This window comes from Stegostoma tigrinum, chromosome 24 (assembly GCF_030684315.1).
Source record: "Stegostoma tigrinum isolate sSteTig4 chromosome 24, sSteTig4.hap1, whole genome shotgun sequence".
NCBI classification, from domain to species: Eukaryota; Metazoa; Chordata; class Chondrichthyes; order Orectolobiformes; family Stegostomatidae; genus Stegostoma; species Stegostoma tigrinum.
The window spans coordinates 31,654,452-31,681,610 of NC_081377.1; the positions used below are offsets into that span (position 1 = coordinate 31,654,452).

General features: G+C 41.7%; 1 protein-coding gene across 1 annotated transcript; it reads right to left on the reverse strand.

The window, feature by feature from the left end:
• Positions 1-2,009: 2,009 nt before the first annotated feature.
• On the reverse strand, positions 2,010-26,485 carry LOC125464889 (taste receptor type 1 member 1-like). The gene is made up of 6 exons (XM_059654431.1): positions 26,298-26,485; positions 19,502-19,799; positions 11,260-12,054; positions 9,442-9,654; positions 7,363-7,483; positions 2,010-3,268 (listed from the first exon to the last, which is right to left on the reverse strand). The coding sequence occupies exons 1-6, from the start codon at positions 26,483-26,485 to the stop codon at positions 2,346-2,348; spliced, it is 2,538 nt and encodes an 845-aa protein (XP_059510414.1). The 3' UTR covers positions 2,010-2,345.
• Between the last annotated feature and the right edge of the window lie 674 nt (positions 26,486-27,159).

Here is a 27,159-nt window from a genome sequence, read left to right on the forward strand (position 1 = left end):
TCCAAGGCAGGATCCACTGTGCATTTACACTAATGTTTAACACAATTGTGGATATGTAGTTGATACAGGATCTTATCAGCTGAGGGTTTATGATCTCTATTCTGTATATTTACATATTAATTTATAATTAAGCTTTAACTGTATTAGTTTTGTATTTATTAAGATTGAATGAATTTTGTAAATTAAAAGTTTTTATCACATCTGTGTCTTAAGGATTTGTACAATGGTTTAAATGTGAACTGGAAATAAGGCAATATTTTGCCTGAACTGGAGCAGCAGAAAATTAGCCACTGTTCCCAATCTTTAGACATTACCCATGATTCCTGTTGCAGAATGAATGAAGTAGAGGTCAGTAGAAATACAAATGGAGATTGGTCTGAAATAGATCACTGGTTCACTAGAACCCATTTTATGCAATCACTGAGTTAAAATGACAATCTTCGTATATTGAAAATACAAACTGCACTCAGCTATGATGCTGCTTCCAGCCGAGTAGCAAGTGTCTAGGGGTGATGGGTGAAGAAAATCCATTGGGTTGGGGGAGGTGTTGGAGAGTCTCCAAATGCCAGAGAATTACATTCCAACCAAAAGCAGAATCAGGTCAAAAGAAAATGGAGATCAGCTCCATAAATCTAGAGAAAGTGAACTGTTGCTGTCCAGCAGCACCTTGTGAAAGGACAGTATGTCACATCCAAACAGTGTTCAGTAAAACATATTGTGCACTGATACTATGTCACTTTCTGATATTCACAGTGGTTTAATATTAAGACTTGTAGAGCATGGTTCCAGAACCATAATTGATTGCCTTAATTACAGCTCTGAGGCTTTCTATAATCATGTACCTTTCCGCAAGCTGCCCTGTTTGTGCAGGGCTGTTTCTCAGGCAGTACTGACTGGGACACTTTGATTTAAGACTAAAGCATTCTGATTAATCTACAATTCAAAAAGTGGAATAACAGAAATTCAACCAAAACCTGAATGTAAGGCGATGGGAAACTCAATCTGATAACCAATGATCAAACTATACAAAACAAACAAAACTGCTATTCACAATTTCTCAGAAACAAAATGACAAAGAACTACAAAGTATGCTTTAATGTTCTACAGATCAGCTGGTGTGTAACTAAAGCCCCCAAAGATACTACTTGATGCTTTTAAGTCTGTCAATAAATATATTCAGCTTAACTGATTCCAGAGTCACCCAGTCTGCTACTGAATCATTTTCTAATGATGCCATCAGTTTTGCTCCCAAATAGCTCATTCAATAGGCACTGACAGTTTCAGGTCAGTAAAGTAATTGGGGTAGACAGAGACTGGGCCAAGGAAACAGTGGAATGGTTTTTTTGTAACATCCCCAGTAATGACTGAAAGTACCTGGTGCCGAAAAAGGGAGATTATTCACATGTATTCACATGCCTTGTGTTCACTGGATATAAAGAAAAGGGGAACATTATCCAGAAAAAGAGTAACCAAGAAGATGAAAGAATGAAATAATTTAAAGGAGGAATGAGAGATAAGAGAGAAAGGAAAGAAGTGGTGAGAAAGAGAGACTGGAAAAACTAGAACCTAGTCAGAGCCAAGGCCCTTGGAATTTTATCTTTATAAGCAGAAGAAAAAATATTGGAAAGTTAAAATAATCACCTCAACATTAATTGAAATAAAAGTTGCTATCCCACACACCAATCTTTAGCAGGTCACCACTCACCAACTATGACCATGCTACTATTTGGTTACTAGTGTTATGGACCAGACCAGACTCTTTGAATGTATTTTAAGAAGTTAGCCTTCTCCCCAACATTTACTTATTTCAAAGGCAAATATAAAGTGCTGTGTTCCAGATGCAATTCGACTGGTCAAACCACTCGACTTCAAGCAAAACACAGTTTATTCTAACACAATAGTTAAAATACAACAAAAGAAAGAAGAACTTAGAATGACTTAACTCTATTGGAAAACTTAAAGAATAATAGACACAGTAGCTATTAGCCCCAAAATAGTAACATTCCTGTGCCAAAAAGGCAAATTCAGAAAACAGATTTTGTCTCACATATAACCTAACAGCCCAGGAAATGAACCTCCAGCTTTTGGCTGTAATCAAGTGAGAGAAAAATAGCTTCCACTTCTTCAAGCCCACAACAGCAACTGCCGAAAGCTAACCTAAAATCTTTGATTTGTAAGAGTTTGATCATACCCATTCAGGCTGCCCCTATTGTTCCAACATTAAGAAAACCCCAAGGCTTCACAAGTTGTTTACCTTTTCATAGGCTGCTCATTACCTGTCCCTCAGTCTCTCTCTAAAAGGAACCAGAACAAAACACACCCCTTAAAGCCACAGCATCGTCACTCTAAACCTCTCTGTTTTTGGTGTAATCCTGGATACAACTTTGGAAGAATACAGTGGTGTTGCACTGGGGTTTGAACAGAATAATGTAACACTTAGGGAGGAAATAAGCAACCAGGATTCCAAACAAGCTGGTCAGAGCAGCCAGAGCCTGGGCCAAAGGGAGGTACTGCTGGAAGCCTGAGACGATGACAAGAATGCAGCCAGACCAGGAGGCAATGTACAGCACCATGCTGAAAGAGATACACTTTGCTTCATTGTAATTCTTTGGCAAGTCTTTTCCCAAGAAAGCAAAGACAAAGCAGAGACAACCAAGTAGCCCATTGTACAGAACGCCTGACAGGAAAATTGAGATATTGTTGTCAGTAGTGCAGAGTGGGAAAATTTCCTTTTGAGAAAGGTTGTAATTAGATACTGTCACTTCTGGTTCTTGGACCATCCACACAGAACAGTCAATGGCCGAAATAGATGTACTTGCAAACACAAACACATACTGTCCGCTATATTTGACCCAGTAATCATAGGCTTTAGGCAACTTGGTAGCCATTTTAAATATACAGACTATTTGAAAGGATCTGACAAAAATACACGCCAGACAGACTGTGAAGCTTACAGTAAAGAGAGGCCACCTCACTCTGCAGGTCACTTCATTTGGCTCTCCAATGAAGAGGAACACACTGCAGCAACCAGAAGCCAAGGTGAACAACATTAAGAAACACAGTCTGCCTCCTGCTGCCTTAACAACTGGGGTGTTGAGGTGAACAACAAAGACCAGAGTAATACCAGCCGTTACTAAAAGTCCAGCACTGGCCATCACTGACAGTGCAATGGAAATATTGCTGTCCCACCACAGGTAAATCACAGCCCGATCGTAGCAGGTAAAGCTCTTCTGTGGTGACCACTGCTGCAAGGAACAGTTCACACATTCTGTAAAACAACAACAACTGGTTAGAGCATCCAGTAGTGGCCCCCCTCTCCCTGAAATGGGTCACGTTTATCAAAAAGTTGCTTTACGAAAGAAGAATGAGTGCCATCAATGTGTCAGCAGCTAGTTACCTTCCAGTTCTGTCTCATCACTTTCTTCATATAACAGTTATTATTTCAAATGATATAATTTCATTTTAAACACTCCTTGCAGGAAATCACATTCCTGAGTATTCTGTGAATGGTAAGCTGTTCACCGACAGCCCCAGGATCTATGTTATCAGATACCACCTTTGTCAGCATGTAATATGTTGTACTCATGTCCATCGGAACCATGTGGGATACCTTGAGTAGATTCACTGCCACCAATCCTTCTTTTTCATATTTGTCTACATTGCTAAAGCCAAGCAGTATGAGAGGGCAACTCACCACCACCTTCTCAAGGGCAACTAGAACCAGGTAATAAATGCTGGTCCAGCCAGCAACACTCACATCCGAAGGATTAACAAGTGGGAGAGAATGTGTAAAAACAACCTTCAGCAGAACAAAATAGGTTAATTATATTGTATTAAATAGCTAATTACATTATGCCTGAGAAACACGAGAGTCCTTTCTGAGATGCCAAGCTGTACCCAAGAGAACATACCCTACTACTTTTGAAGCATTCTGCTGTACAACTGAACGATGTGGTTAGTTCCTGTTAGGAACACGTCTTTATCTGCTCATGGGTAGAGATTAATATCATGTTGGTTAACCCTTTCAAGTCTTAACTTCCTTATGTTACACTTGGGAATATTAGTCTGGGCAAATGTCTGAATTCCTAAACACCTTTGACTTCACTGAAGTGGGAGAAACTGTGATTTGTTAAGCCTGTTTCTTTGGGTGCTACAAGAACCCTCAGACTTTCTAATCTTCCACAGCATACACACCAACACCTTTCGGGTAAATTGTACCAGATGGCATACACTGTGTCTCCAAAATCATTTCCTACAGAGACCCCATTTAAAGGCTTGAAAATTGTAGTAACTCCTCAATGTCTGTGAGGGGGCAGTAATGAAAGTGGAGGACTATTAGAGCAGGGACACGGTTCTGTTGAAGCTTCATTGTGGCAATTGCTATTCTAGAGCCCATAATCCCAAGGTGTTATATTGTGACCCGAAGCCCACACTGGGAAGCATTGCATTTCATTTATGGCGCAAACACAGGTATCAACCAGCAGAGGGAGCTATGCAGAGCAGGGAGCTGTCACGATGAGCAGCATGCAGCACAGAAAGCAGGACTTCAACAACAACGTAGTTGGCCCTCTATCGCAGCGCAATATTCCCACATTCTTCCTGTAGCCCTTGTCTTCTTGTATTCCTTGACACGTGTAGCTTCTGGAAATCTATCCATTTCTTTCTTAAACCTATCCAGTGACTTTGCCTTCACAGCCTTCTGTGGTAGAGAATTCCGTAGGTTCTCCTTCATCGGATAAGACCGCACGTTCCAGGAGGCATAGAAGCTGAAGTGCGCCATTCAGTTAATTAAGACGCTCCATCATTCAATCATGGCTGATTTTATGATTCTCTACTCCACGCTCCTGCCATTAATCCATAACTCTCAATTCCTTCAGTGACTAAAAATCTGTCTTAGCCAATGTAACACAGTTATTTAAAAAGGGAAGGGGCAAAAAAAACAGGCCAGTTAGCTTAATATCTGTTACTGGAAAAATGTTAGTGTCTATTATAACAGATGTAAGAGCAAAGCATTTAAAAATGCAGAATATAATCAAGCAGAATCAACATGGCTTCATGATGGGGAGAACACACCTGATAAATTTACTAGAATTAGACCAAAGACCATAAGACATAGGAGTGGAAGTAAGGCCATTCGGCCCATCGAGTCGACTCTGCCATTTAATCATGGCTGATGGGCATTTCAACTCCACTTCCCTGCATTGTCCCCGTAACCCTGATTCCTTGTGAGATCAAGAATTTATCAATCTCTGCCTTGAAGACATTTTAACGTCCCGGCCTCCACTGTGCTCCGTGGCAATGAGTTCCACAGGCCCACCACTCTCTGGCTGAAGAAATGTCTCCTCATTTCCATTTTAAATTTACCCCCTCCAATTCTAAGGCTGTACCCACGGGTCCTAGTCTCCCCGCCTAACGGAAACAACTTCCCAGAATCCACCCTTTCTAAGCCATACATTATCTTGTAAGTTTCTAATAGATCTCCCCTCAACCTTCTAAACTCTAAAAAATACTATCCCAGGATCCTCAGCCGTGCATTGTATGTTAGACCTGCCATTCCAGGGATCATCTGTGTGAATCTCCACTGGACACACTCCAGTGCCAGTACATCCTTCCTGAGATGTGAAGCCCAAATTCTTTAAGGAGGTAACAAACAGGATAGACAAAAAGACACGAGTAGAATATAATAGACTTGAATGTTTTCTCAATGATAGATGTTAAGCTAACCAGCGCATAGTTGCCCCTTTTTGTGTTTCTCTCACTTTTTGAGCAAGGCTATTAGACTGGCAGATTTTTAATCTTCTGGGACTTTTCCAAAATCTAATGATTCTTCAAAAAGACTGAAAGTATGGAATTGATTGGCAGTGCATTTTCATTGTTTCTGTCATCTTTCTGTTTTCCCACTGCCTGGCCACATTGTCCATCCTGGGCATGTGTTGGCATGCAGCCCTAAAGCATGAGGACTTTTTGGATGTAGCCTTAGTTCTTTTCTGGTACCGGCTTACCATTTTGACTCCTGTTGGAATGCAGCCCTGCAGCAAAGTCAAGCTTAGGTAGTACCCTAGAGTTCTGACTCCTGTTGGGATACAGTATACAGTATCAAATGCAGATAGTGATTCTTTGACATGGGCATAATGTTGAGACTAGGTAAAGAAAGTCAACTCTTACCAGTGTCTATAAGGTTATATTCCCATTGAAGGTTAGAGGGCAGCAATCAGGAGTTAGGACACATATTCCCCAAAACAGCCTCACACTCACCCACAAGAAACAGTGCTGCCAAATAGTGCTTATGGTGGCACGGTGGCTCAGTGGTTAGCACTGCAGTCTCATGCTACCAGGTACCCAGGTTCGATTCCAGCCTTGGGCGACTGTCTGTGTGGAGTTTGCCCATTCTCCCCGTGTTTGCGTGGGTTTCCTCCGGGTGCTCCAGTTTCCTCCCACAGCCCAAAGATGTGCAGACTAGGTGGATTGGCCATACTCAATTTCCCGTAGTGTTCAGGGGGATGGGTCTGGGTGAGATCTTTCAAGGGGCAGTGTGGACTTGTTGGGCCAAAGGCTAAAGTGCCTGTTTCCACGCTGTAGGGAATCTAATCTAATCAAATAGCTGAAATTAGCCAACTCAGCAAAGTTTGAGATTAAATCCTTGGTTTTTCCTGATATGTTGCCATAATACACTCGGTTTTTCTTTAAATAGTTCCTTGAGTCTTTATCAGCCAACCAAATAATAGGATTAAGTGGATGGAGCCATAGTTTAACACCTTATTAGAAAGAATTACCTCAAACAGTTACTGAGCTCTGGCTGTTCATCCTTTCTATGTTACTGTGGACAATTTTCCGACTCGGGTAAGAGTATGTCAGTTTTGCTATTCTGACTTGATCCAACTTTGTAGAATCATCACAATTTCATGGAAATGTGCGCGGAAGCAGGCCATTTGGCCCATCAAGTCCACACTGATTCACCCCATCCCTGTAACACTACATTTCTCATGGCTGCCCTATTCAGCCTGCACATCTCTGGAAACTAAGGTCAATTTAGCATGGCCAATCCACCTAACCTGCACATCTTTGGGCTGTTGGAGGAAACTGGAACACCCAAAGGAAACCCACACACACCAAGGGAGAATGTGCAAAGTCCAGTAGACAGTTGCCCATGAGTGGTATCAAGCCTGGGTCCCTGGCACTGTGAGGCAGCAGTGCTAACCAGTGAGCCACTGTGCTACTGATTTACCATGAGTGACTGCTGTCATTTCTTCCCTTTAGCTTTCCACCTGTAATACATTTTACCATTGCACTGTTACTTCTTGAAGGAAAGTCCTTCTCTAAAACTTCCTTCAGGTCTCAGTAGAATTGTGAAGTTGGACGCACCATCATTCATTTCAAAGGTTCCTGCAGGACAGTCAATACAGACAAAGCAGCAGCTGTGAAAGGTATCCCGTTTTTTCCACTGGCCTGGATCACATTCCCTGGAGCAATTTGACACTGGGACCTATGTAAAAGAAATCAACATGTAGTCATTCTCTAACCTGGGTGAAGATCAATATATGAGATATATATGTATAATATATATAGTTTATCTGTCTTATTTCAGCATCACCTTACAAGAGGTAGGATTTAGCTCAATACTGAGCTCTTCATTCACTGCCAATTTGTTTTTAACGCTAGCAGAAGAGGAAGGACATAGAATGCACTGTGCCTGCTACCTATTTGGTGTCTGGCCTCCTCTTGCTGGACATTTTCCTGGTGATTTCATCACAAGATCTGTTTGCTGTCAAAAGCCCTGGCCCAGGACTCACAGTATTGGCCATCCCATATGTTCATCCTCACTATGGGAAGTAAAATCCTACACCTTAAAGAGCACAGTGGTTCAAGAAGGTGGGTCATGGACATTTAGAGATGGGCAAGAAATGATGACCTTAGCAGCGGTGCCCACATCCAATGAGCAAAGTTAAAAAAATCACTCTTTGTTACACAATAGAAAGATTCGTAACTGTCAGTCATTTTAGCCATCCCCAGTGCTTCTGTAATGAATTAGCAAAAATGGCCCAAGACAATGAAAACAAATTACACATTATTTTTTCTGTTACCAAGATTTTCCTTCAGGAGTTGGTTGCAGAAAAGTCTTGGAAAATTGATCTTTCAAATCCTGGCAACTCATTAATCACCTCAACCATCTCCTTCAGTTCTCTCTTTCCCTGCAACTCCCCAGTCCCTCTTCTGGCCTGAGTTTATGACAGCCTCTCAGCCTCTTCTGCATTTACTGTTGATAGCTTGGTGCCTGCTACAACAGTTTGCTTAACATTATCTGGCCTTGGGGAGCAGCTCTCCGATTTCCTGATTGTTGTTTATGATTCACTGTGCGTGTTGCTGGAAATTTTTTGATACATAAATGAGCGTTGACAGATAGATAGCTGAGTAGTCTGAGACTCACAGCTACCTGTGCCTGCGTGTATGGAGACTGAACTGATCATTGCAAATAAAAGAAGAAGAAGGATATTATTAAGCTGGAGAGGTTTCAGAAGATGCTGCTGAGTATAGAAGATTTGAGTTATAAAGAAAGGTTGGATAGACCAGGACTTTTGTCACTGGAGCATTGGAGGTTGAAAGGCGACTTTACAGAAGTTTATAAAATAACGAGGGGTATAGATTGAGTTAAAGTTGTTTTCTTTTCCCTCGGATGGGGAATTTCAAGAATAGCGGGTTCATTTTTAAGGTGAGAGGAGAGAGATTTTAAAAAGATATGATGGGGTAATTTTTTTGCACAGATGGTGGTTCGCTTGTGGAATGAACTTCCAGGGGAAGTGGTGAATGCGGGTACAAATACAACATGTAAAAGTCATTTGGATAAGTACATGAATAGGAAAGCTTTGGAATAATACAGGCCAAGCGCAGGTACGTGGGGCTGGTTTAGTTAGGGATTATGTTTGGCATGAACGGGTAAGTGTGAAGGGTCTGTTTATGTGCTGTATGACTCGATGTAAACTGAAACTAATTATTGTGAACTGCAGAATCCATGCATGAAGTTTGGTCTTGGAGATGAAAGACTATGCTCACTGATAATAAAATGTGAGGCTGGATGAACACAGCAGGCCAAGCAGCATCTCAGGAGCACAAAAGCTGACGTTTCGGGCCTAGACCCTTCATCAGATGATAATGGGAACTGCAGATGCTGGAGATTCCAAGATAATAAAATGTGAGGCTGGATGAACACAGCAGGCCAAGCAGCATCTCAGGAGCACAAAAGCTGACGTTTCGGGCCTAGACCCTCTGATGAAGGGTCTAGGCCCGAAACGTCAGCTTTTGTGCTCCTGAGATGCTGCTTGGCCTGCTGTGTTCATCCAGCCTCACATTTTATTATCTTGGAATCTCCAGCATCTGCAGTTCCCATTATCTCTGAGACTATGCTCACTGTAGTTTAAGAGCTCCAAGATTAAAGGAATACTTTACCGAATCTAGTGGAGAATTCCATTTGATTAGAGATTCATTGATGATCAGTCGGCCTGGGTTTGGTTTATAAGATCCAATCATTTTCATGGGGCTGCTTTCATTTTGTGTATCCCACAAGATGATTTCATAGCCCATTGGAGGGTTTCCATTTTCATCAAAATATATCAGGTGATTGTGAAGAGTGAAATTTACTCTTTTCAAACCCTCCAGCAACTGAAAGAAAAGAGGAATTGTTAGTGAGACAAACCTGACTAGAATGACAGAGAATTCATCCTTTCCACCAGCCAGGCACCAGTCAATGAATAGAGGGTTATCTCCAGGGCTGTGCTGAATCCATGTGTTGGTGTCTACATCAATAGCTGGCTTTTTAATGTAAATCCATACACGTGCTAACGTGTCTATGTACATGTTGTGCGTCAATGTGAGTACTTACATGCAAAAGATTAAAATGAATAGGTAGGAAACAAGCAATTATTCCATCAAGCTCTGCCCCAAACTCATTCTCTCACCAGTGCTATATTGTTCATTTCACTTTCAACCCTGCCACCCACTCGTCTACAGTTATTTAATCTGTTTGAAGAGGCAAAGGAAAAGGAAAAAAATGTGATTATAAGGAAGAGAAACATGCACTCACAGTGTAAATGATAGGTGCCCTCTGTACATGTTTGTGCACAAGGACCTGTCTACATATGTGAAAATGTCTTTATGTCCATATGTGAATATCCAGATATCTCAGAGTGCACTTAAAGGCACACATGTATGTGTCTCCGTGTGTCATGTCTAGACTCAAATATGCTGATGTATCTCTGTAACTCCAGCCATTCACATTAGTGTGTCTAGAGCCCAAATCCCTGACACAATTGGTGATTTAAGTTTGAAAATAGTAACTTTCCTGACAAAATCCTAGTGTTGGTACCTAGTGTGTGTTCATTAATCCAAACTGGGCCCAGTAAGTGATTAATGACTAGTGATTCTAGTTGGAGTGATTACGAATTTTGTAATGGGCTCCATTAGATGACATCCTATTGACAATCATTTTTTGGACTCACAGCCTGGCATGTGAGAGTCTAGTGACAATGCCCCTGAGCTAATAACCCAGAGAGCATGATTTTAGATCCCACACCCCAGGTACTCTGCAGAAGAGTATTTATTGGACTTGAATTCTCTTTCACTGTCTATAAGTACTGCCAGACCTGCTGAGTTTCTTCAGCAGTTTTGTTTCAGATTTCCTGCATCTGCAAATTTTTGCTATTCTTTCATAGTTTAAATCCCACCATCAATTTGTGAATTTCAATTCATCTTTAAAATCTGGAAGTAAACCTTTGATATTAGTGAAAGTGGCCCTGGTACTATCAGACTGCCCAAAAAAATAATAAACTGGTCAACTAATCTACTTTTAAAAAGGAAATCTTCCTTTCTTACCTGATCTGAGTTTATACATGATTCTAGTCCCACAAACATATGATTGATTCTTAGCCACACTTTCAAATAGTGTGCAAAGGTTCTCACTTGGTTCACACTTTTCCTTCCTAACAGCACAATGGGAATACCTTCACCGTTCGCATTGTAATGATTCAAGAGGTGGCTCATCATCAGCTTCTCAAGGACAATCAGAAATGGACAATAAAATGCCAGTCTTGCCAGGAATGCCCAGATCCTGAGGATGACTTTTTTTTAAAAAAGCCACAGAGGTTGACTGTTCATCAGAATGAAAATGCTAACCAGAATGTGAGGTTTCTGGGAGAAAACTGAGAGAGAGAAAGAGCTGGGGCCTTTTTTCAAATGTGATCTCATTAAACTAATATTTAAAGCACTAACCTGAGACTGTAAGAATGTCCTGGACTTGTCACAGGATCCCGAGTGGCAGCTCAGGAGCTGATGCAGCGCATGAGCCACTGCATACACGGCAGCATAGATGTTAAAGGAAATGCTCCATACCAAAGATCCCAGCACAGCCTGAACACTGGCCGGAGTGAAATATTGACACTCAGTGCATAGCTGGGCACAGTTCTCTTTCCTGCTCACTTTACTGCTTTCTGTTTCGTTCACTGAGATTAAATGATTCTGATCGCTTGCCAGGCTCTGAGTAGCCATAGATTGCATTAAAAATTGCCCAAAACCTGGCATTTGTCCCTGCTTGACCCCAATGCTCAGGAAAGTGCCAGTTGTTTTAGCATTCAGTATAGCTGATGCAGTTATGACTCCAAAAGATGACTCACTTAAAATCCAGACTTTCCCTGTGACATTTACCTCAACTGCTGCTTGAAAGAACGCTCTAGCATAAAATTGACCTGCAAACAAGATGATCACGTTGGCTTTAATGAGGATCATTTGGTTGATCATGCTGATGATTGCTCGATTTAATCCTGGAGCATGGATTAAGCCCTGGAAAGCTACACAGATCTGTCTCTCAGAAGCTAACTCTACGACCCTTCGCTTTCCATTTTTTCCATATTGATCATCGCTTGCGATTACTGCGATCCAGTTCCAGCCAAACTTTTGGATCAATAAAACCATTGCCTCCGCTTGTTTCATATCACTTGGAATGGTCCGGAAAAATGTTGAATAGTGCATTTTGTTACTCAGCTCATCACTTGAGGCGCCATAGCTGATCTGCAATAGAAAACCATAGCATTTAAACTTTTGAAGTCTGGGAATAAGACTATTATCAGTAATGTACTCAGTCTTTGTAAGCAATATGTTCAGTGGTCAGTGACTGTAACATACTTGTTCAATCTCAGCTGGAGTACTGCATACAGTTGAGGGTTCCATATTATACAAATGACGTGAATACATTAGACAGAGTGCAAGAGCAATTTATAAGAATGGTTCCTGAAACGGTGCAAAAGCTTTTAGGAATGATAACCTGGGATAAAATCAACAGTGTGGGCTTATTCAGCCAGAACAGATGAGGATAAATTGAAGAAGTTGAAACTGTTTTCCTTGGAGAGAAGAAGGCTCAGGGGAGATTTGACAGATATTTCCAAAATCATTAGTGAGCTGTATAGAATAGATAGGCAGAAGTTGTTCTTGCTCATTAAAAAAAACACATGAACAAGAGGGCTTAGCTTTTAAGAGACGTACTAAAGAAGCAAGGATGATGTGAGAACAGAGTTTTTCACACAGTGAGTAGTTAGGATGTGGAATGCATTGCTTGGAAATGTGGTGAGGGCAGGTTCGGGCGAGGTAGTCAAGACAACATTGAATGATTATTTGGAGAGATTTGGTGTGCAGGGGTATAGGGAGAAAGCAGGAGACTAGTAATAGATAATAAAGCTCACTTGAAGAGCTGGTGAAGACAGATGGGACAAATGGTCTCCTTCTGCACTTTAACAATTCTGTGATCCCTAGCTTATTGCAGAGCTTGTCATAACTCAGCAGCAAGCTGGCTCCATAGGCCCTTGGTAGACTTATGAGTGTAGACTTGTAAAATTAAAATCTTGCACAATTTGGAATGAGATATTGCCTAACCTAGAAAACCAGTGCAGTATGGAAACTGAGCGTTGCATTGCAGCAAGCTTGCTCCAGGATTGCCTGGCATTCAGTTGGTCAGAAGTTGGTGTCCAAATATTTCATACCACTATGGGAAAAGCAGAGAGTTCTCCTCGCATCCTGGTCGAAATGTATCCTCAACCAACATCACAAAACCACAAAGTTAACTGCTCATTCCTCTCATAGCTGCTCTGGTCACCTGTTAGGTAGGTCTAACATAACTGAAATTGACTCACATAAATAACTACACTACAAAACAATCGGCAAACAATAGGTTCTTGGTGATGTGCCTCAGATGTAAAGGTACAAGATTGGTGATTTTTCAGTCGCATTAAAGATCCTTCAAAGACATGTGAGCAGAAGCACTGACGTAATGTAAATCTCTATGTTAGTAAAGGAGCTAAAACATTGCTAAGGGTGCCTGGACTGTCAGCAAGTCACTGACTGATAATTAAAATACCCGTTAATGCTTTTTGAGGAGGCTGCACAATATTTTGTTGGCCAGCCACTGCAGAATCAAGGTGAGTAGAAAGCCGAATGGGCTAGATATTGATAAAAATGAGATATCTGAAGGCTGGCTTGTAGTTACAGTCTCCAGGTCAGAAAGCAGGGATGGAGGATGGTGGTGGCAGTTTGTGGCACACTGGTAGCATCCTCACCTCTGAACCAGAAGGTCTAGGTTCAAGTTCCACCTGCTCCAGGAGTGTGTCATAAGATCCCTTGAAGAGATGAATTAAAAAATGTTTATAAATTCAAAGGAGCAGATGGAATGAGGAAACTAAGGTAACAATGCTAGGCGTAAGGTCCATAATGTTCTATTCCTCCTTAGATACAGTAGGTGGTGTTAGAGGACTGGAGAACAGCAAACATTGCATTCTTGTTACAAAAAAGATGTTAGGATAACTCCAGATTCTGAAGACCAGCATTCAGGGCTGGAAGTCCAGGCCAGGAGCAGGACTGGGCTCTGATTTCTGTCCTTTCCCCTGCTACAGGCTACTCATTTGAACTTCGGTGATGCAAAAGCTTTTAGAAATGATAACCTGGGATAAAATCAACGGTGTGGGCTTATTCAGCCAAAACAGGTTTTTGTTTTATTTCGTAAACTCTTTTTTCTGACTTAAATTGCTTTTCTGATCAACCTTGTTCAGTGATCTTATTACACACCTCAGAGCAGGTGAGATTCAACTCCCAGTTTTACTGGTCCAAGGATAGTGAAACTACCAGTGCGCTACAAGATCTTCCTGAATCTCTAACAAAAACAGAAGTTGCTGGAAATGCTCAGCAGCCTCTGTGAAGAGAAATAAGAGTTAACATTTCAAGTCCAGTGACCCTCCTAAACCATTTTTTATGGAGCGGGTGAGAGGAAGAACAGGTTAGGGAGGCGAAGACGAGCTGGGCTGGTTTTGGGATGCAGTAGGGGGAGGGGGAGATTTTGAAGCTTGTGAAATCCACATTGATACACTCCCCTCCAACCCCACCACACCCGGTATTTACCCCTGCAACCGCAGGAAGTGCTACACCTGCCCACATGCCTCCTCCCTCACCCCTATCCCACGGCCCAAGAAGACTTTCCACATCTAGTAGATGTTCACCTGCACATCTGCTAATGTGGTATACTGTATCCACTGTTCCTGTTGTGGCCTCCTCTACATTGGGGAAACCAAACAGAGGCTTGGGGACCGCTTTGCAGAACACATACACTCAGTTCGCAATAAACAACTGCACCTCCCAGTCGCAAACCATTTCAACTCACCCTCCCACTCCTTAGACGACATGTCCATCCTGGGCCTCCTGCAGTGCCACAACGATGCCACCCAAAGGTTGCAGGAACAGTAATTCATATTCCACTTGGGAACCCTGCAGCCCAATGGTATCAATGTGGATTTCACAAGCTTCAAAATCTCCCCCTCCCCCTATCACATCCCAAAACCAGCCCAGCTCGTCCCCGCCTCCCTAACCTGTTCTTCCTCTCACCTATCCCCTCCTCCCACCTCAAGCCGCATCTCCATTTCCTTGCTACTAATCTCATCCCGGCCCCTTGACCTGTCTGCCCTCCCTGGACTGACCTATCCCCTCCCTACCGCCCCACCTACACTCACCTTTACTGGCTCCATCCCTGAATCTTTAATTTGTCTGTCTCCTCTCCACTATCTCCTCCTCTATCCATCTTCGATCCACCTCCCACTCTCTCCCTATTTATGTCAGAACCATCTCCCCCTCCTCCTTTTCTGATGAAGGGTCTAGGCCTGAAACGTCAGCTTTTGTGCTCCTGAGATGCTGCTTGGCCTGCTGTGTTCATCCAGCTCTACACCTTGTTATCTCATGTTCAATTTACTTGAGTGAGAGTCTGATGAGCTAACTGAGACAGTTAATGTCAGTAATGTGGCTGGTATCAGGTACATTGACTTCCTTAATAAAGTTCCATGTGTTAGACTTGCCAGCAATGTCAAAACAAATAGAACAAAAGGAACAGTCGCAGTATGAATACAAAGTTATCTGAATCATGAGAACTAGAGAATGGCACCAATCAAATACTTTTCAGGCTGGAGGAAGATATACAATGGAACCCCTGATGGCTCTGTGTTGAACTCACTGATTTTCTTGACAAATGTTAATGAGAAAGGCTGTTGTGTACCAGGCACAACTGAAACATTTGCAGGTGACTCAAAAATTGGAGGCATTGTGGTCTGTGAGGAAGAGGCTGACGGACTTCAAGGAGGTGTAGATGTGTGCAGATACGTGGCTCATGAAAATGCAATGAAGTTCAAAGTAATATGTTGTGATATGCAGCGTGAGGAGAGAAAACATAAGATAAAGGGTGCAATTCCAAAAAAGGATGCCAGAACAGAGAGACCAAGAGGGACGTATGTGCACAAATTGTTGAAAGGCACAGTAGGTTAAAAAAGCAGTAAAAATGTTAACACACAGACACATAGAGTACAACAGGAAGGAAGTTATAGTGAGGCTTTCTAAATCAGTAGTTGAGCCTCAACTGGTGAATTTTGTGCAATTCTGAGCATTGCACTTTAGGAGGAATGAGAAGGTAACAGAGGGCACATAAAACATTTAGGAGAATAGTTTCAGTGATAAGGGTCCTTTTCATGTGGATGGTTTAAAGAAATTGAGAATGCTGTCTTTAGCAAAGAGATGATTAAATTGATATTTGATCTGTAGTTCAACATCATGAAGGATTGAAGCAGATCAGATTAATCATCTGTGGTTAACAAGAAAAGCTTAGATAATATCAAACTAAAAAAAACGGTGCATTTGAGCTAAGACAAGTGACAGATCAGAAAATTGATCAAGGAATATAAAAGGCCAAACAATGGTTTTAAAAAAAATCATCCATAAAGTAAGGAAATACTAGAGTATGAGAGAAAGCTTGTCAATGATATAAAATTAGATAGTAAGAGTTTCTATGAATATTTTTAAATCATAAGAGTTTTTTAAAAAACGAGCATTGGTTTTATAGAAATTGAGACTGGAGAAATAATAATGGAAAGGAAGTAAAAGGCAGTTGAATTGAGCAGGTATTTTGCATCCGTCTTCAAGTAACATCCCAGAAATAGCAACAAGTCAGGAAATTCAAGGGAGACAAGAACTCATGAAAATCTCAACTACCAGAGAAGCGGGATTGAATAAATTGTTGGAGATGTGGGTTGACAAATGCTCAGATCCTGATGGATGTCATCTTAGAACCTTTAATGAAATGGCTAGTATGATAGTTAGTGTATTGGCTCTAATTTTCCCAAAACACTCTGCTGCCGGGTTGGTCCCATTAGAGTGGAAAAAAGTAAATGTAATGCCTTTACTCAAAAATGAAAGGAGAGATGGAAAAAGCAAAAAAAAACAGGCCACATAGTTTAACATCTGTCAAAGGGAAATGATTAGAAGCCTTTATTAAAGAAATTTTAGTGGGTCACTTAGATAAGTTTAAAGTAAGCAGGAAGAATCCACCAGGATTTATGGAAGAGGATTCATGTTTGACCAATCTATTGGAATTCTTTGAGGATGTGATATATGGTGTTCATAAAAGCAAACAGGCAAATTTACAAACTTAGATTTCTAGAAGATGTTTGACAAGGTGCCACACCATAGGTTATTCTGGAAAATAAAAGCTTCTGGTGTAGGGGGTAGAGTACTGGCATGGATTAAAGATTGACTAACCAGTTGAAAGCAGAGAGTAGACAATAAATGGTATCTGAGATAATGGGAACTGCAGATGCTGGAGAATCCGAGATAACAAAGTGTGAAGCTGGATGATCAGAGCAGGCCAAGCAGCATCTTGTGCTCCTAAGCTGCTGCTTGGCCTGCTGTGTTCATCCAGCTCCACATTTTGTTATCTCAGTAGACAATAAATGGGTCATTTTTTAGGTTGGGAAGATGTAATGAATGGTATGTCACCGGGACTGGTGCTGGGAACTCAACTTGTTACACATAGGAATATGACTCTAAGATTTTGGCATAGATTTGTCAATTGGGATGTGGGTGTTGAGGTTTGTTGGCTCGCCGAGCTGGTTTCTTGTTTCGCAGACGTTTTGTTACCATGCTGGGTAATATCCACAGTGCAGCCTCCGCTGAAGTATTTGGTGAGTTTTTCCACCTGGTTTTGAAATTCTGGTGTCTGTTGAGATGGATTTCCTTGTAGTGGAATGTACATGAGTTTGAGTTCAATATGTTTATTAGTAGCATGTTTTGTGGAGTGCCAGACTTCTAGGGATTCTCATGCTTGTCTCTGCCTAGCTTGTCCCAGGATTTTGGTGTTGTCCCAGTCGTGTATCCATAGTTTTGGCTGACAGTCAAACATATAAGCAAATCAACAAGTCACCCATGGGATCATCTATCTCGGGATTCATAGCGGAAGCAGTGATGCAAAGAGTAGAAAGGATGGCCCTCCTGCAAATCCAACCAAAACTATGGATACGCTATGTGGATGACACCTTTGTCGTCGTGAAATGGACCAAATTAGAGGAGACACGCAAACTTATAAACAACACCCTCACCAGAATAAAATTCACCAGACAAGAGGAGAAGAACAAACAGCTCCCATTGCTGGAAGTCATGGTGGAGCGCAAGACAAGTGGGAAACTACAAACGAAAGTACACCAAAAAACCACACACACAGACCAGGTTTAAACGTCAACAGTAACCATCCCAAGATACACAAATGAAGCTGCATGTGAACACTATTTAAAAGAGCAACAGCACACCGCAGGAACTATGCCAAAAGGAAGAAGAATACCTCTTCCAGTTTTTAAGGATAATGGATATCCAAAAGCCTGTGTCAGAGGATGCCTACACGAACGGCATCTGAAAGATACTACAAGTCTGACACACGCATCACACTACCCTACATCAGGAACACATTGGAACTCACCACAAGACTCCTACAACTGCTGGGCATCAGAGCGGCACACAAGACCACATCAACCTTACACCAACTGCTCACCCGAACGAAAGACCCACTCCCCACCATGGACAGGACCAATGTCACCTACAAGATCCCCTGCAGAGGCTGTGAGAAACACTACATCGGACAAACATGAAGGAAAATAACAACAGAAGTACATGAACACCAACTGGCTACAAAAAGACACAACCAATACTCACTCATCTCAATCCACATGGACAAGGGGAACCATGACTTTAACTAGGACAACACCAAGATCCTGGGACAAGCTCAGCAGAGACAGGTATGAGAACTCTGAGGAGCCTGGCACTCCATGAAGCATGCTATTAATAAGCACATTGAACTGAACCCCATATACATTCAACTATGTAGAAAAACTGGAAGTAAGGCAATCCATCACAACAGACCCCAGAGTTTAAACACTAGGCAGGAAAACACACCGAGCGGTTCATCGGAGGCTACACTGAGGATGTTACCAAGCATGGTAACGAAACATCTGTGAAACAAGAAACCAGCTCGGCAAGCCAACCATCCTGAAGGAATATGGCTTCTTGAACAAGACGAGTCTTCTGCTCTTTCATTCAAGTCATAATTTTTCATAGAATTGGAGAATGGTCACAGCGCAGAAGGAGGCCACTCACCTTGCTGTGCCTGCTCCAGCTCTTTGCAAGAGCATTCACTTAATCCCATTCCTCATGACTAAACAGTAGGAGTTGCAGGGCTATTTATTGCACAAGGACATATCAATAACTCACAAACATCATTCTTTGGGTTCAGTGAATAGAGGTCAGGAATGGGGGTCCTGGCTGATTTATTCTTCCATGTAACAATATCTCCCTATGCCACAATAGCTGGGGTCAGAAAATACCACAGGTGGAACACAGGAGGCAGATGAACGGGTGGGCAGGCAGAGGGTGATCCACAGGCCAATCATGTTTTAACCATCATAGCACCACAACCTTCCATCCCTACCACTGCATTTCAGTAATGTCCATGGTCAAATACTTCTGTTTCAGTTTCAAAAGAAACTGAAGGGAACATGCATCTGAAACACGAGCAACTTCAGGAATCCAGTGTGATAAAAGGGAATTGCTGCAGATAGACATACCCTGAAACAGAGTCTCAAATAATGAAAGAATTCTTTTGTTGAAAACCTACCTGTGGAATATGAAACAACTGAAGAATGCTTGCAATAACAATGGCGTCGTCAGATGACCATGGACCAAGCACAGCTAAGAACTCTGGCCGACAACCTTTGAAATCATGGCACAGCTCAGATTCCTGTGTTGATTTGCCCATTATAAATTCGAGTGCTGCCTTGATATTGAAGGAAGTGGCACAGCTGTCAAAGGCCTGATAGCCCAGGGTGACATTTGGCAGGAGTTCAGTTGAGTTGTTGATCTCTTCCACAGCAAAGCTCATTGCTTGCAAGTGACGGTAGCCATTCACTGAAATGCTGATAGAGAGAAGAGGAACAGGAGAATTTTACAGAGCTTATGGCATTGTTGCATTGTCCCAAAATGTTTCACAGTGAATACTTTGCTACTGAAGCGTGGTTGTTCTTGTTATCTAAGTGAAGATGGTTACCAAATTGCACACAGCAAAGAGATTGAGTTTACTTGTTATTACAAAATCACAGAAGTATTACACTGTAGCAGGAGGCCATTCATCTCATTGTGATTGTGTCCAGCACTTCAAATGAGCCTAATTACCTAATGCCAATCTCTTGTTTTCTTTTTCCTTCTTGCTAATTATTTTCATCCAAGTAATTATCCAATACTCTTTTGACAAACTTGGATTTTGGGTTGTCAGCACCATCTTTAAAAAAAAACCATGGTGCACCTGGTCAAGTGCTGCCAGTTCAGAGTTGCCCTGCATGATTCCTGACATTTTCCAGCCATGGTGAAGGGAAATTGGCCCCTCATTTTCAAATAGGGGCCTAGAGGCCCTTCTGGATGGACTAATGCAGAGAAGAATGTCCTCTTCCCCCAGGATTACTAGTGAAGGCCATGGCACCAAGCTGTACCAGCATTGTCTGAGGCTCCCCTCCAGGTCAGTCCAGTCTCAGCTGTCCAGAAAAACACCCTAAAGTAAAGGAAGATGGTCAGTCACCTCCTGTGCTCTGCTAGGATAAGTTCCGCCATCTTCTCTCTGCTAGCATGTACTCACTTCATCTCTGCTACTGCACACATCTCCCACCAAGCCTCATACTTTACCACTCTCACTGCTACATGCAACCTCTTCCCTCACTCTCTCTCATCCCAAGTTCCCCTCACCACTAACCTGCTTGGCCTCTTCATACCCACTCACTCACTCAGGTCACCGCAACACTTGTCCCCCACCTGCAATAGCACTTATAATTGTGTGACCCATTTTCATCTCATCCACTCTCTCCTCTTTTCCCATTCCAGCAGAGTGTCCACCCTAGGACAGTGAGAGCCAGGACAGAAGGTAGGGTGCCTGACATTTGGCTCTTCACTCCCTATGAGAAGAGGTCCTGATCCTGACTGCCCCAAGTAAGCAAGGCCCTTGGCTGATAACAGAGGCTGCTCTGGAATTACTGTGCAGGGAACCCCTGACTGTAAGGTGTCTCCCTGGACTTGATGAAGATCTTTTCCCCTTAGACTTTGAATCATGGCTATTTGTTTGAAGATCATGTGTTTGCTTTGTGAACTTACTGGAACATGGAGCAGGTGTGAATTTGCTTGAACCACCCACAGCCTGTTTGCTATGTGAAGCTACATTACTGAACCATGACGCAAGTGTTTGAGGTTGCAATGTGCTATCCAGCAAGGCATTCACCCATTTGGCTTTGTACCTTCACCGAATGACAAGGCAACACGGCAGTACTGTGAGCCTTTAAACTGTAGCTGAGGGTGCAGAGGGCAAAAGGGCAGGGCAAGCTAAGGTAAGGTAGGAATGCTGTGAACATCAATATAGACTCATAGTGAGTCAGTGCTAAGGGAGCCAGTGAACAGCTCTGAGATGTATCTAATGATGATCAATGAATCAGATGCTTGTGACTGCAAACAATGTGCCTTTGCGTCAGCCTGTCAATTGCTGGTGTTCTGCAAAGTGCAGCATTAAAGTGCAGAAGCATACTCGAGGTGAATCAGAGATGTACCGTGAGGATGTGGAGTAGCATGTGATGGGAGGTGTCTGCATCTATTGCCCACCAACATGACTGTGACATTATCGCTCGCTGTCCAAGATGGAGATCCAGAAGAGCAAGTGGGGAGGTTCCTGCACTTTCTTGCTGGGAATTCTTGGTGTCTAGTTTATACCAAATCTGGAATTGAGAGTCTAATGATGATTGTTACTCCATTGTCAATTGTTGGAAAAAGCCAACTGTTTCGTTAATGACTTCTAGGGAAGGAAACTGCCATCCTTACCTGGTCTGGCCTACATGTGACTCCAGGCCCACAGCAATGTGGTTGACTCTGAGCTGCCCTCTGGGCAATTAAGGACGGGCAAAAAACGCCGCTTGTTCAGCGATGCCCTCATCCCGTGAATGAATTAAGAAAAAAATGCCCAATTGTCATAGAATAGGGCTTACATATTAATGAGGCAAGATTTGGCAGCAATGAGAGTGATAATGAACAATAATTACATCAATAGGCTTCTTGTCATTCACTAGCAAGAATCTCCCACCAGAGTCTGGTGGAAAGTGTGACTTGTTGCTCCTGATGTTGACAAAAGCCTCATGGGATTTCTCACACAATTCTCAGATCTCTCTCTCTCTCTCTGTATCCCTCATCGTTCAGGACATGACAAGTTACTGGCCATGACTTCTATCCCCTTCTAAACTATTCTTTGAGACATAAAATTGTGATATTTTTGATTATTCCTGGATCTATTCCTGACACTGCAATGATCCATATACACAAACACCTGAGTCTCTTGCACCTCCATCATTTAGAAAATCCTACCCCAGCCTCGTAAGAAATGTTAAATGTGCACATTAAAATTCACTTGCGACAGTTCAACCCCTTTTACTTACTCCATCAGTGTCCTCCTGTTGTACAGTGGTAGCGTCCATGCCCTTGGCCTGACAGGTTTGGGCTCAAGTCCCAAGAGGTGTAAAAAAATCTCTGTATGCTTCTGTTTTGACTACCCTCTGGACATCAGCCAACTTAGATATGTGGTTCCTATCCCTTCTCCAAAGTATGTTTTTATAAATTCATTTGAGGTCTAACACAGATCTTTGTGACCCCAATCATCACACTTTGCTCGTTGAAGCATCTGTCCATTATTTATATTCTACATCTCCTGCTGCTCAGCCCTTCTCTTAATCAAGTCCTTAATTTCAATTCCATAAGCTAACTGTCTCATACAAGTGTTGTGATCATTCTTAAAATGGGCCATCAATTCTCAACTTCCATCGTCAGACATCTTCAGGACTTAGAGATAGTAGGAACTGAAGATGCCGGTTAATCTGAGATAACAAGGTGCAGAGCTGAATGAACACAGCAGGCCAAGCAGCATCAGACGAGCAGGGAGGCTGATGTTTCAGCGTAGACCCTTCTTCAGAAATTTCTGAAGAAGAGCCTAGGCCCAGTCTAAAAGCAACTTGGAAATGCAACCATTCATCAAGAACTCAGGAAACCTGCAAATTGTGTCAATGCTGGAGAATAGAGGCAACAGTGAAACAGTCAAGATTCAAGTTATTCCCACAATTCAAGGATTTTAAGAACTTTAAATTCTAATTACCTCTGGCTTCCTGTCTGGCCTAGGAATGCTCCCCTTTACCTATGTTTGTGTTTGTACTTGATATCGTTTTTTGGGGTACTATTAGGTAATAGAAATTCACTTTCTTAAGATCAAGAAAACATTGCAATTTAGTTTATTCATCTTAATTTAATCATTTATGTTTAAATGAAAAATGATAACTCCATGCTGAAAAAAATGAGATAAAAGTATTTGTTGTGTCTAACCAAAAGATTGTTAAAAAGCAGGAAGCCTCACTTGGTTGTAACATGAGGGATCAAATATTTTCTGGAGGTCAATATAAATTAAACCTGCAGGTATTCCCCTGTGTAGCTCTTCAACTACCTCTTTAAAAAACTTAATTAGGTTCATCAAGGTTCATTGTGTCCTCTCAAATCCCACTTTGCTGTCTATGGTCAATTGGAAAGTCTCAACTGGTTGAGGAGACTATGGGGATTAACACCTACTCTCGAGGTGGTAATTGTTTGGGATTTAGGGGCTTGATCTTGCACTGGAGTCAAGTGAGTTGAGATTGTGATAAATAGAGGGATCAGTGGCTACACTGAGAAGAGGGATAGTGGGGACCATTGCCTACATTGATTTTTATGATACAGGAACTATTGTCAACATTAGGCATGGGATGGAAATTATGGTACAAGGAGTTGTTTCCATATCAAACAACACCTTGTCCCCTTCTCCTGTGGTGTAAAATCTTGCCCATAAAGAGATATTGCAATTTCATATCCAGTTCAAAGCCCCATCAGTTACTGTGGTGTGTGGGGAAAAAAAGTGGGTAACATCAGTTTGTTCTTCACAAAGACAATTCTGTGCACAAAACAGTTTAGCCTTCCTTCCTTGGACACTTGACTTGAATCCGGCCTACACCTTTTGTGACTTTCATTTCTTGTCCGCCTATTATCTCCCCTCTTCTCCTGGAGTGGTTCACATTTACAGGAATACAGGAACTATGGTCACACAATCCTTGTTCAACCTAACTTTAACCATTGTGAATATTAGCAAGGTGTTAGAGCATCATAGGCAAATTTCGTCCAGTCTTCCCCTCATAACCTTGGGAGTATAGGCACAGGAAGAGACCAATCAGCCACCAATCCTGTTCCAATATTCAATTAGACCATGTCTGCCTTAATTCATTTCTTTCAATCCGCTCGTTGAAAAGAAATCTATCAACCTCATTTCTGAAATTTTCAATTGAACCCTAATCTTAACAGCTTTCTGGAGTAAAGAGTTTTAAATGTTTGCTTCATTTTGTATCAGGAAGAGTTACTGACATCACCCCGCTCAGCATCGCCCTGATTGTTGGTACATGCTGTTGATCGGTATTTTATGCTCAAGGAAATAGTTTATCAACCATTACAGAACATTTAAACAGCTTAAACAGCTAAATTAATTAGTTATACTCAAAGAAATTCAAGCTAAATCTATTTAACAATTCTTCATAGTTTATTGATTTCCAACCTGGTATGACTCTAAAGAACCTGTTGCACTCCCTCCAAAGGCAACATTGCTGTCCTGAGTTGAAATACCCACATTCTGAAGGCAGAATTCAAAATGGGGTCCAACTCGATCTTTAAACAACTGCAACAAAACTCCCGCCCTTTTATTTCAGACCCTATTGAGCAAAGGTTCTGATCTTGCTGCTACAGGAAAGATGTCATTAAATTTGACAAGGTTGAGAAAACATATACAAGGATGTTGCCAGGGTTGGAAGGTGTGAGCTATAGGGAGAGGCTGAATAGACTGGGGCTATTCTCTCTGGAGCATCGGAGGCTCTTGGATGACCTTGTAGAAGCTTACATAATCAGGAGGTGCATGAACAGGGTGAATATTCAATGTCTTTTCCCCAAGGTTGGGAAGTCCAAAACTAGAGAACATAGCTTTAAGATGAGAGGGGAAAGATTTAAAAGGGGTCTAAGGTGCAACTTTTCGCACAGAGGGTGGTGCATGTATGGACTGAGCTGCCAGAGGAAGTGTTGGGGACTAGTACAATTCCAACATTTAAAAGGCATCTGGATGAATATATGAATAAGAAAGAAAGGTTTAGAGAGATATGGACCAAATGCTGCCAAATGGGACTAGATTAATTTAGATACCTGGCTGGCATGGACAAATTGGGCTGAAGGGTCTGTTTCCATGCTGTACATCTCTATGGCTCTATGACTCTAAAGTCCAACATTTATCATTTCCCTTTTATTCTTTACCTTGTTCACTGATTACTTCTGTCTTTGGACCCTAAATAAGACACATATAACTCCTATCTTTTCACTATTTAGAAAATTCTTGGATTTGTGAGGAAGAATTTGCAATGTTCAACCTTAACAAAGTTTATGAATTAAATTGTAATCTGAATCATACATAATTTACTAAAGCAAAGAGGTTTTCTCAAAAATTTTGGTGACATTATAGCTATTTTATTTGATTACTAATCCAGAAAATATGCTCTCCATAGCAAATTTTTAAAAATAATAACTCACAGGGTGTGGGCATGATTGGACAGACCAGTACTTATTGCCTATTCCTAATTGTCCAGAGGGCAGCTAAGAGTCAACCACATTGCTATGGGTCCAGAGTCACATTACAACAAAGCTGGAATCAGACAAAGAGACTGAAATTGCTCTAAAAACCAAAATGGTTTACTCATATTTAGGATAAAATATTCTACTGACACCTACTACACAGACTCAGAGTCTAGTTGCTATTTACTTACAGTACTAAATCTGGTGGATGTGCGTTCAAATTTCATCATGGCAGTTTGAGAATTGCAATTACATTCTGAAAGTCTGGCATCATTAAGAGTGGTCATGAAACATTTAGATTATTCCAGTAAAATCAACTGGTTTATTAATGTCCTCTAAGAAAGGAAATCTGCCGTCCTTCTCTAGTCTGGCCTATTTGTGACTCCAGTCCCATACCAACAAAATTGACTCTGAAATGAGCAAGCAAACCATTCAATAACATTGAAAGAACTGCTGTAAATCAGAAACAAAAATATAGATTGCGGTTAAAAACTCTGCTGGTCTGGCAGCATCTGGGAAAAAAAATCAGAGTTAACATTTCAGGTCAAGCGATCCTTCCTCAGAACCGCAAGCCATTCAGTTGTCCTAAACTGTCAAACCAATTACTGTCACCACCACAGAGCAGTTAACAATGGGCTATAAATGGCAGCTTTTCAATTGACATCTATATCCTGAGAATGAATTCAAATAAATAGAAGATTGGAACTTCTTACTTTATGCATCTTGGGGCTTCAGGCCTGTCTGAATTATAGCGTGCATCACTGTGAAGTTGAAACAAGGCACCTATAATGTAATCTCCAGGTAGTTCGAAATTTGGCCAAGAAGAGTCCATGTCTCCTTCTTTGGTTCCAGAATGTTCCGATGCATATGCAGGCACAACAATTAACACAAACAGCAGCATTGTTAATCAGGAGAAACCATCTAATCACATCCTCCTATAACAGATACTTAACGAGAGGCATCAACAGAACTTACTCTTGTTTAATCATGGAATACTTGCAAATTTTCTGTGAAGTGCAAACAGTTGGATAAATATGCAAATAGGACATAATCATTTTCAGCAACCTGAAGCCAACTGTCAGTCACCACCGCCAAGCTCATTTTGCCTGTGCACACGTGTTAGGATCATTGTTATGCTCATCTTTTCCTTCTATCCCCAGGAAAATAGGTAATTGACTTCAGCCTATTCACATTGCCCTGGCGGTCTTCTCCATTCTTCAATCCTACAATATTTTAAGTAGTAAGTTCAATCTGTTTATCATGGGGAGGTTTGGAACATGAGTCATTAATAGCACAAATTCCTAACAACATGGCTCAGTAGCTACCCAGTTAGAGTGGCATTGATATATTCTAAGAGCAGTAGCTTTGTAATTAAAGTTTCAGCCACAGCCGATCACAAGGAAGGGACATGGGAACAGGAGGAGGCCATGAAGCAGACTGCCTCTGTAAGCCTTGAAGTTCAGAAGATTGAAAGGTGACCTAATTGAAACTGAGAGCTTCTGACTGGGATGATGTTGAGAGTTTTCCCTTTGTTATGAATCCAGAATCACAGGAGTCATTTTCAGTGATCTCCAA

Bases quoted from the DNA above. Each gene is read 5' to 3' on its own strand.
- LOC125464889 (XM_059654431.1), bottom strand. From the start codon at position 26,485: ATGCTGCTGTTTGTGTTAATTGTTGTGCCTGCATATGCATCGGAACAT. The intron at 9,655-11,259 runs GTTAGTGCTTTA...CTTTTCTTTCAG, and splicing joins GGACATTCTTACAGTCTCAG to TTGCTGGAGGGTTTGAAAAG. The intron at 3,269-7,362 runs GTGCGTCCAACT...GTTGTTTTACAG, and splicing joins AACCTTTGAAATGAATGATG to AATGTGTGAACTGTTCCTTG.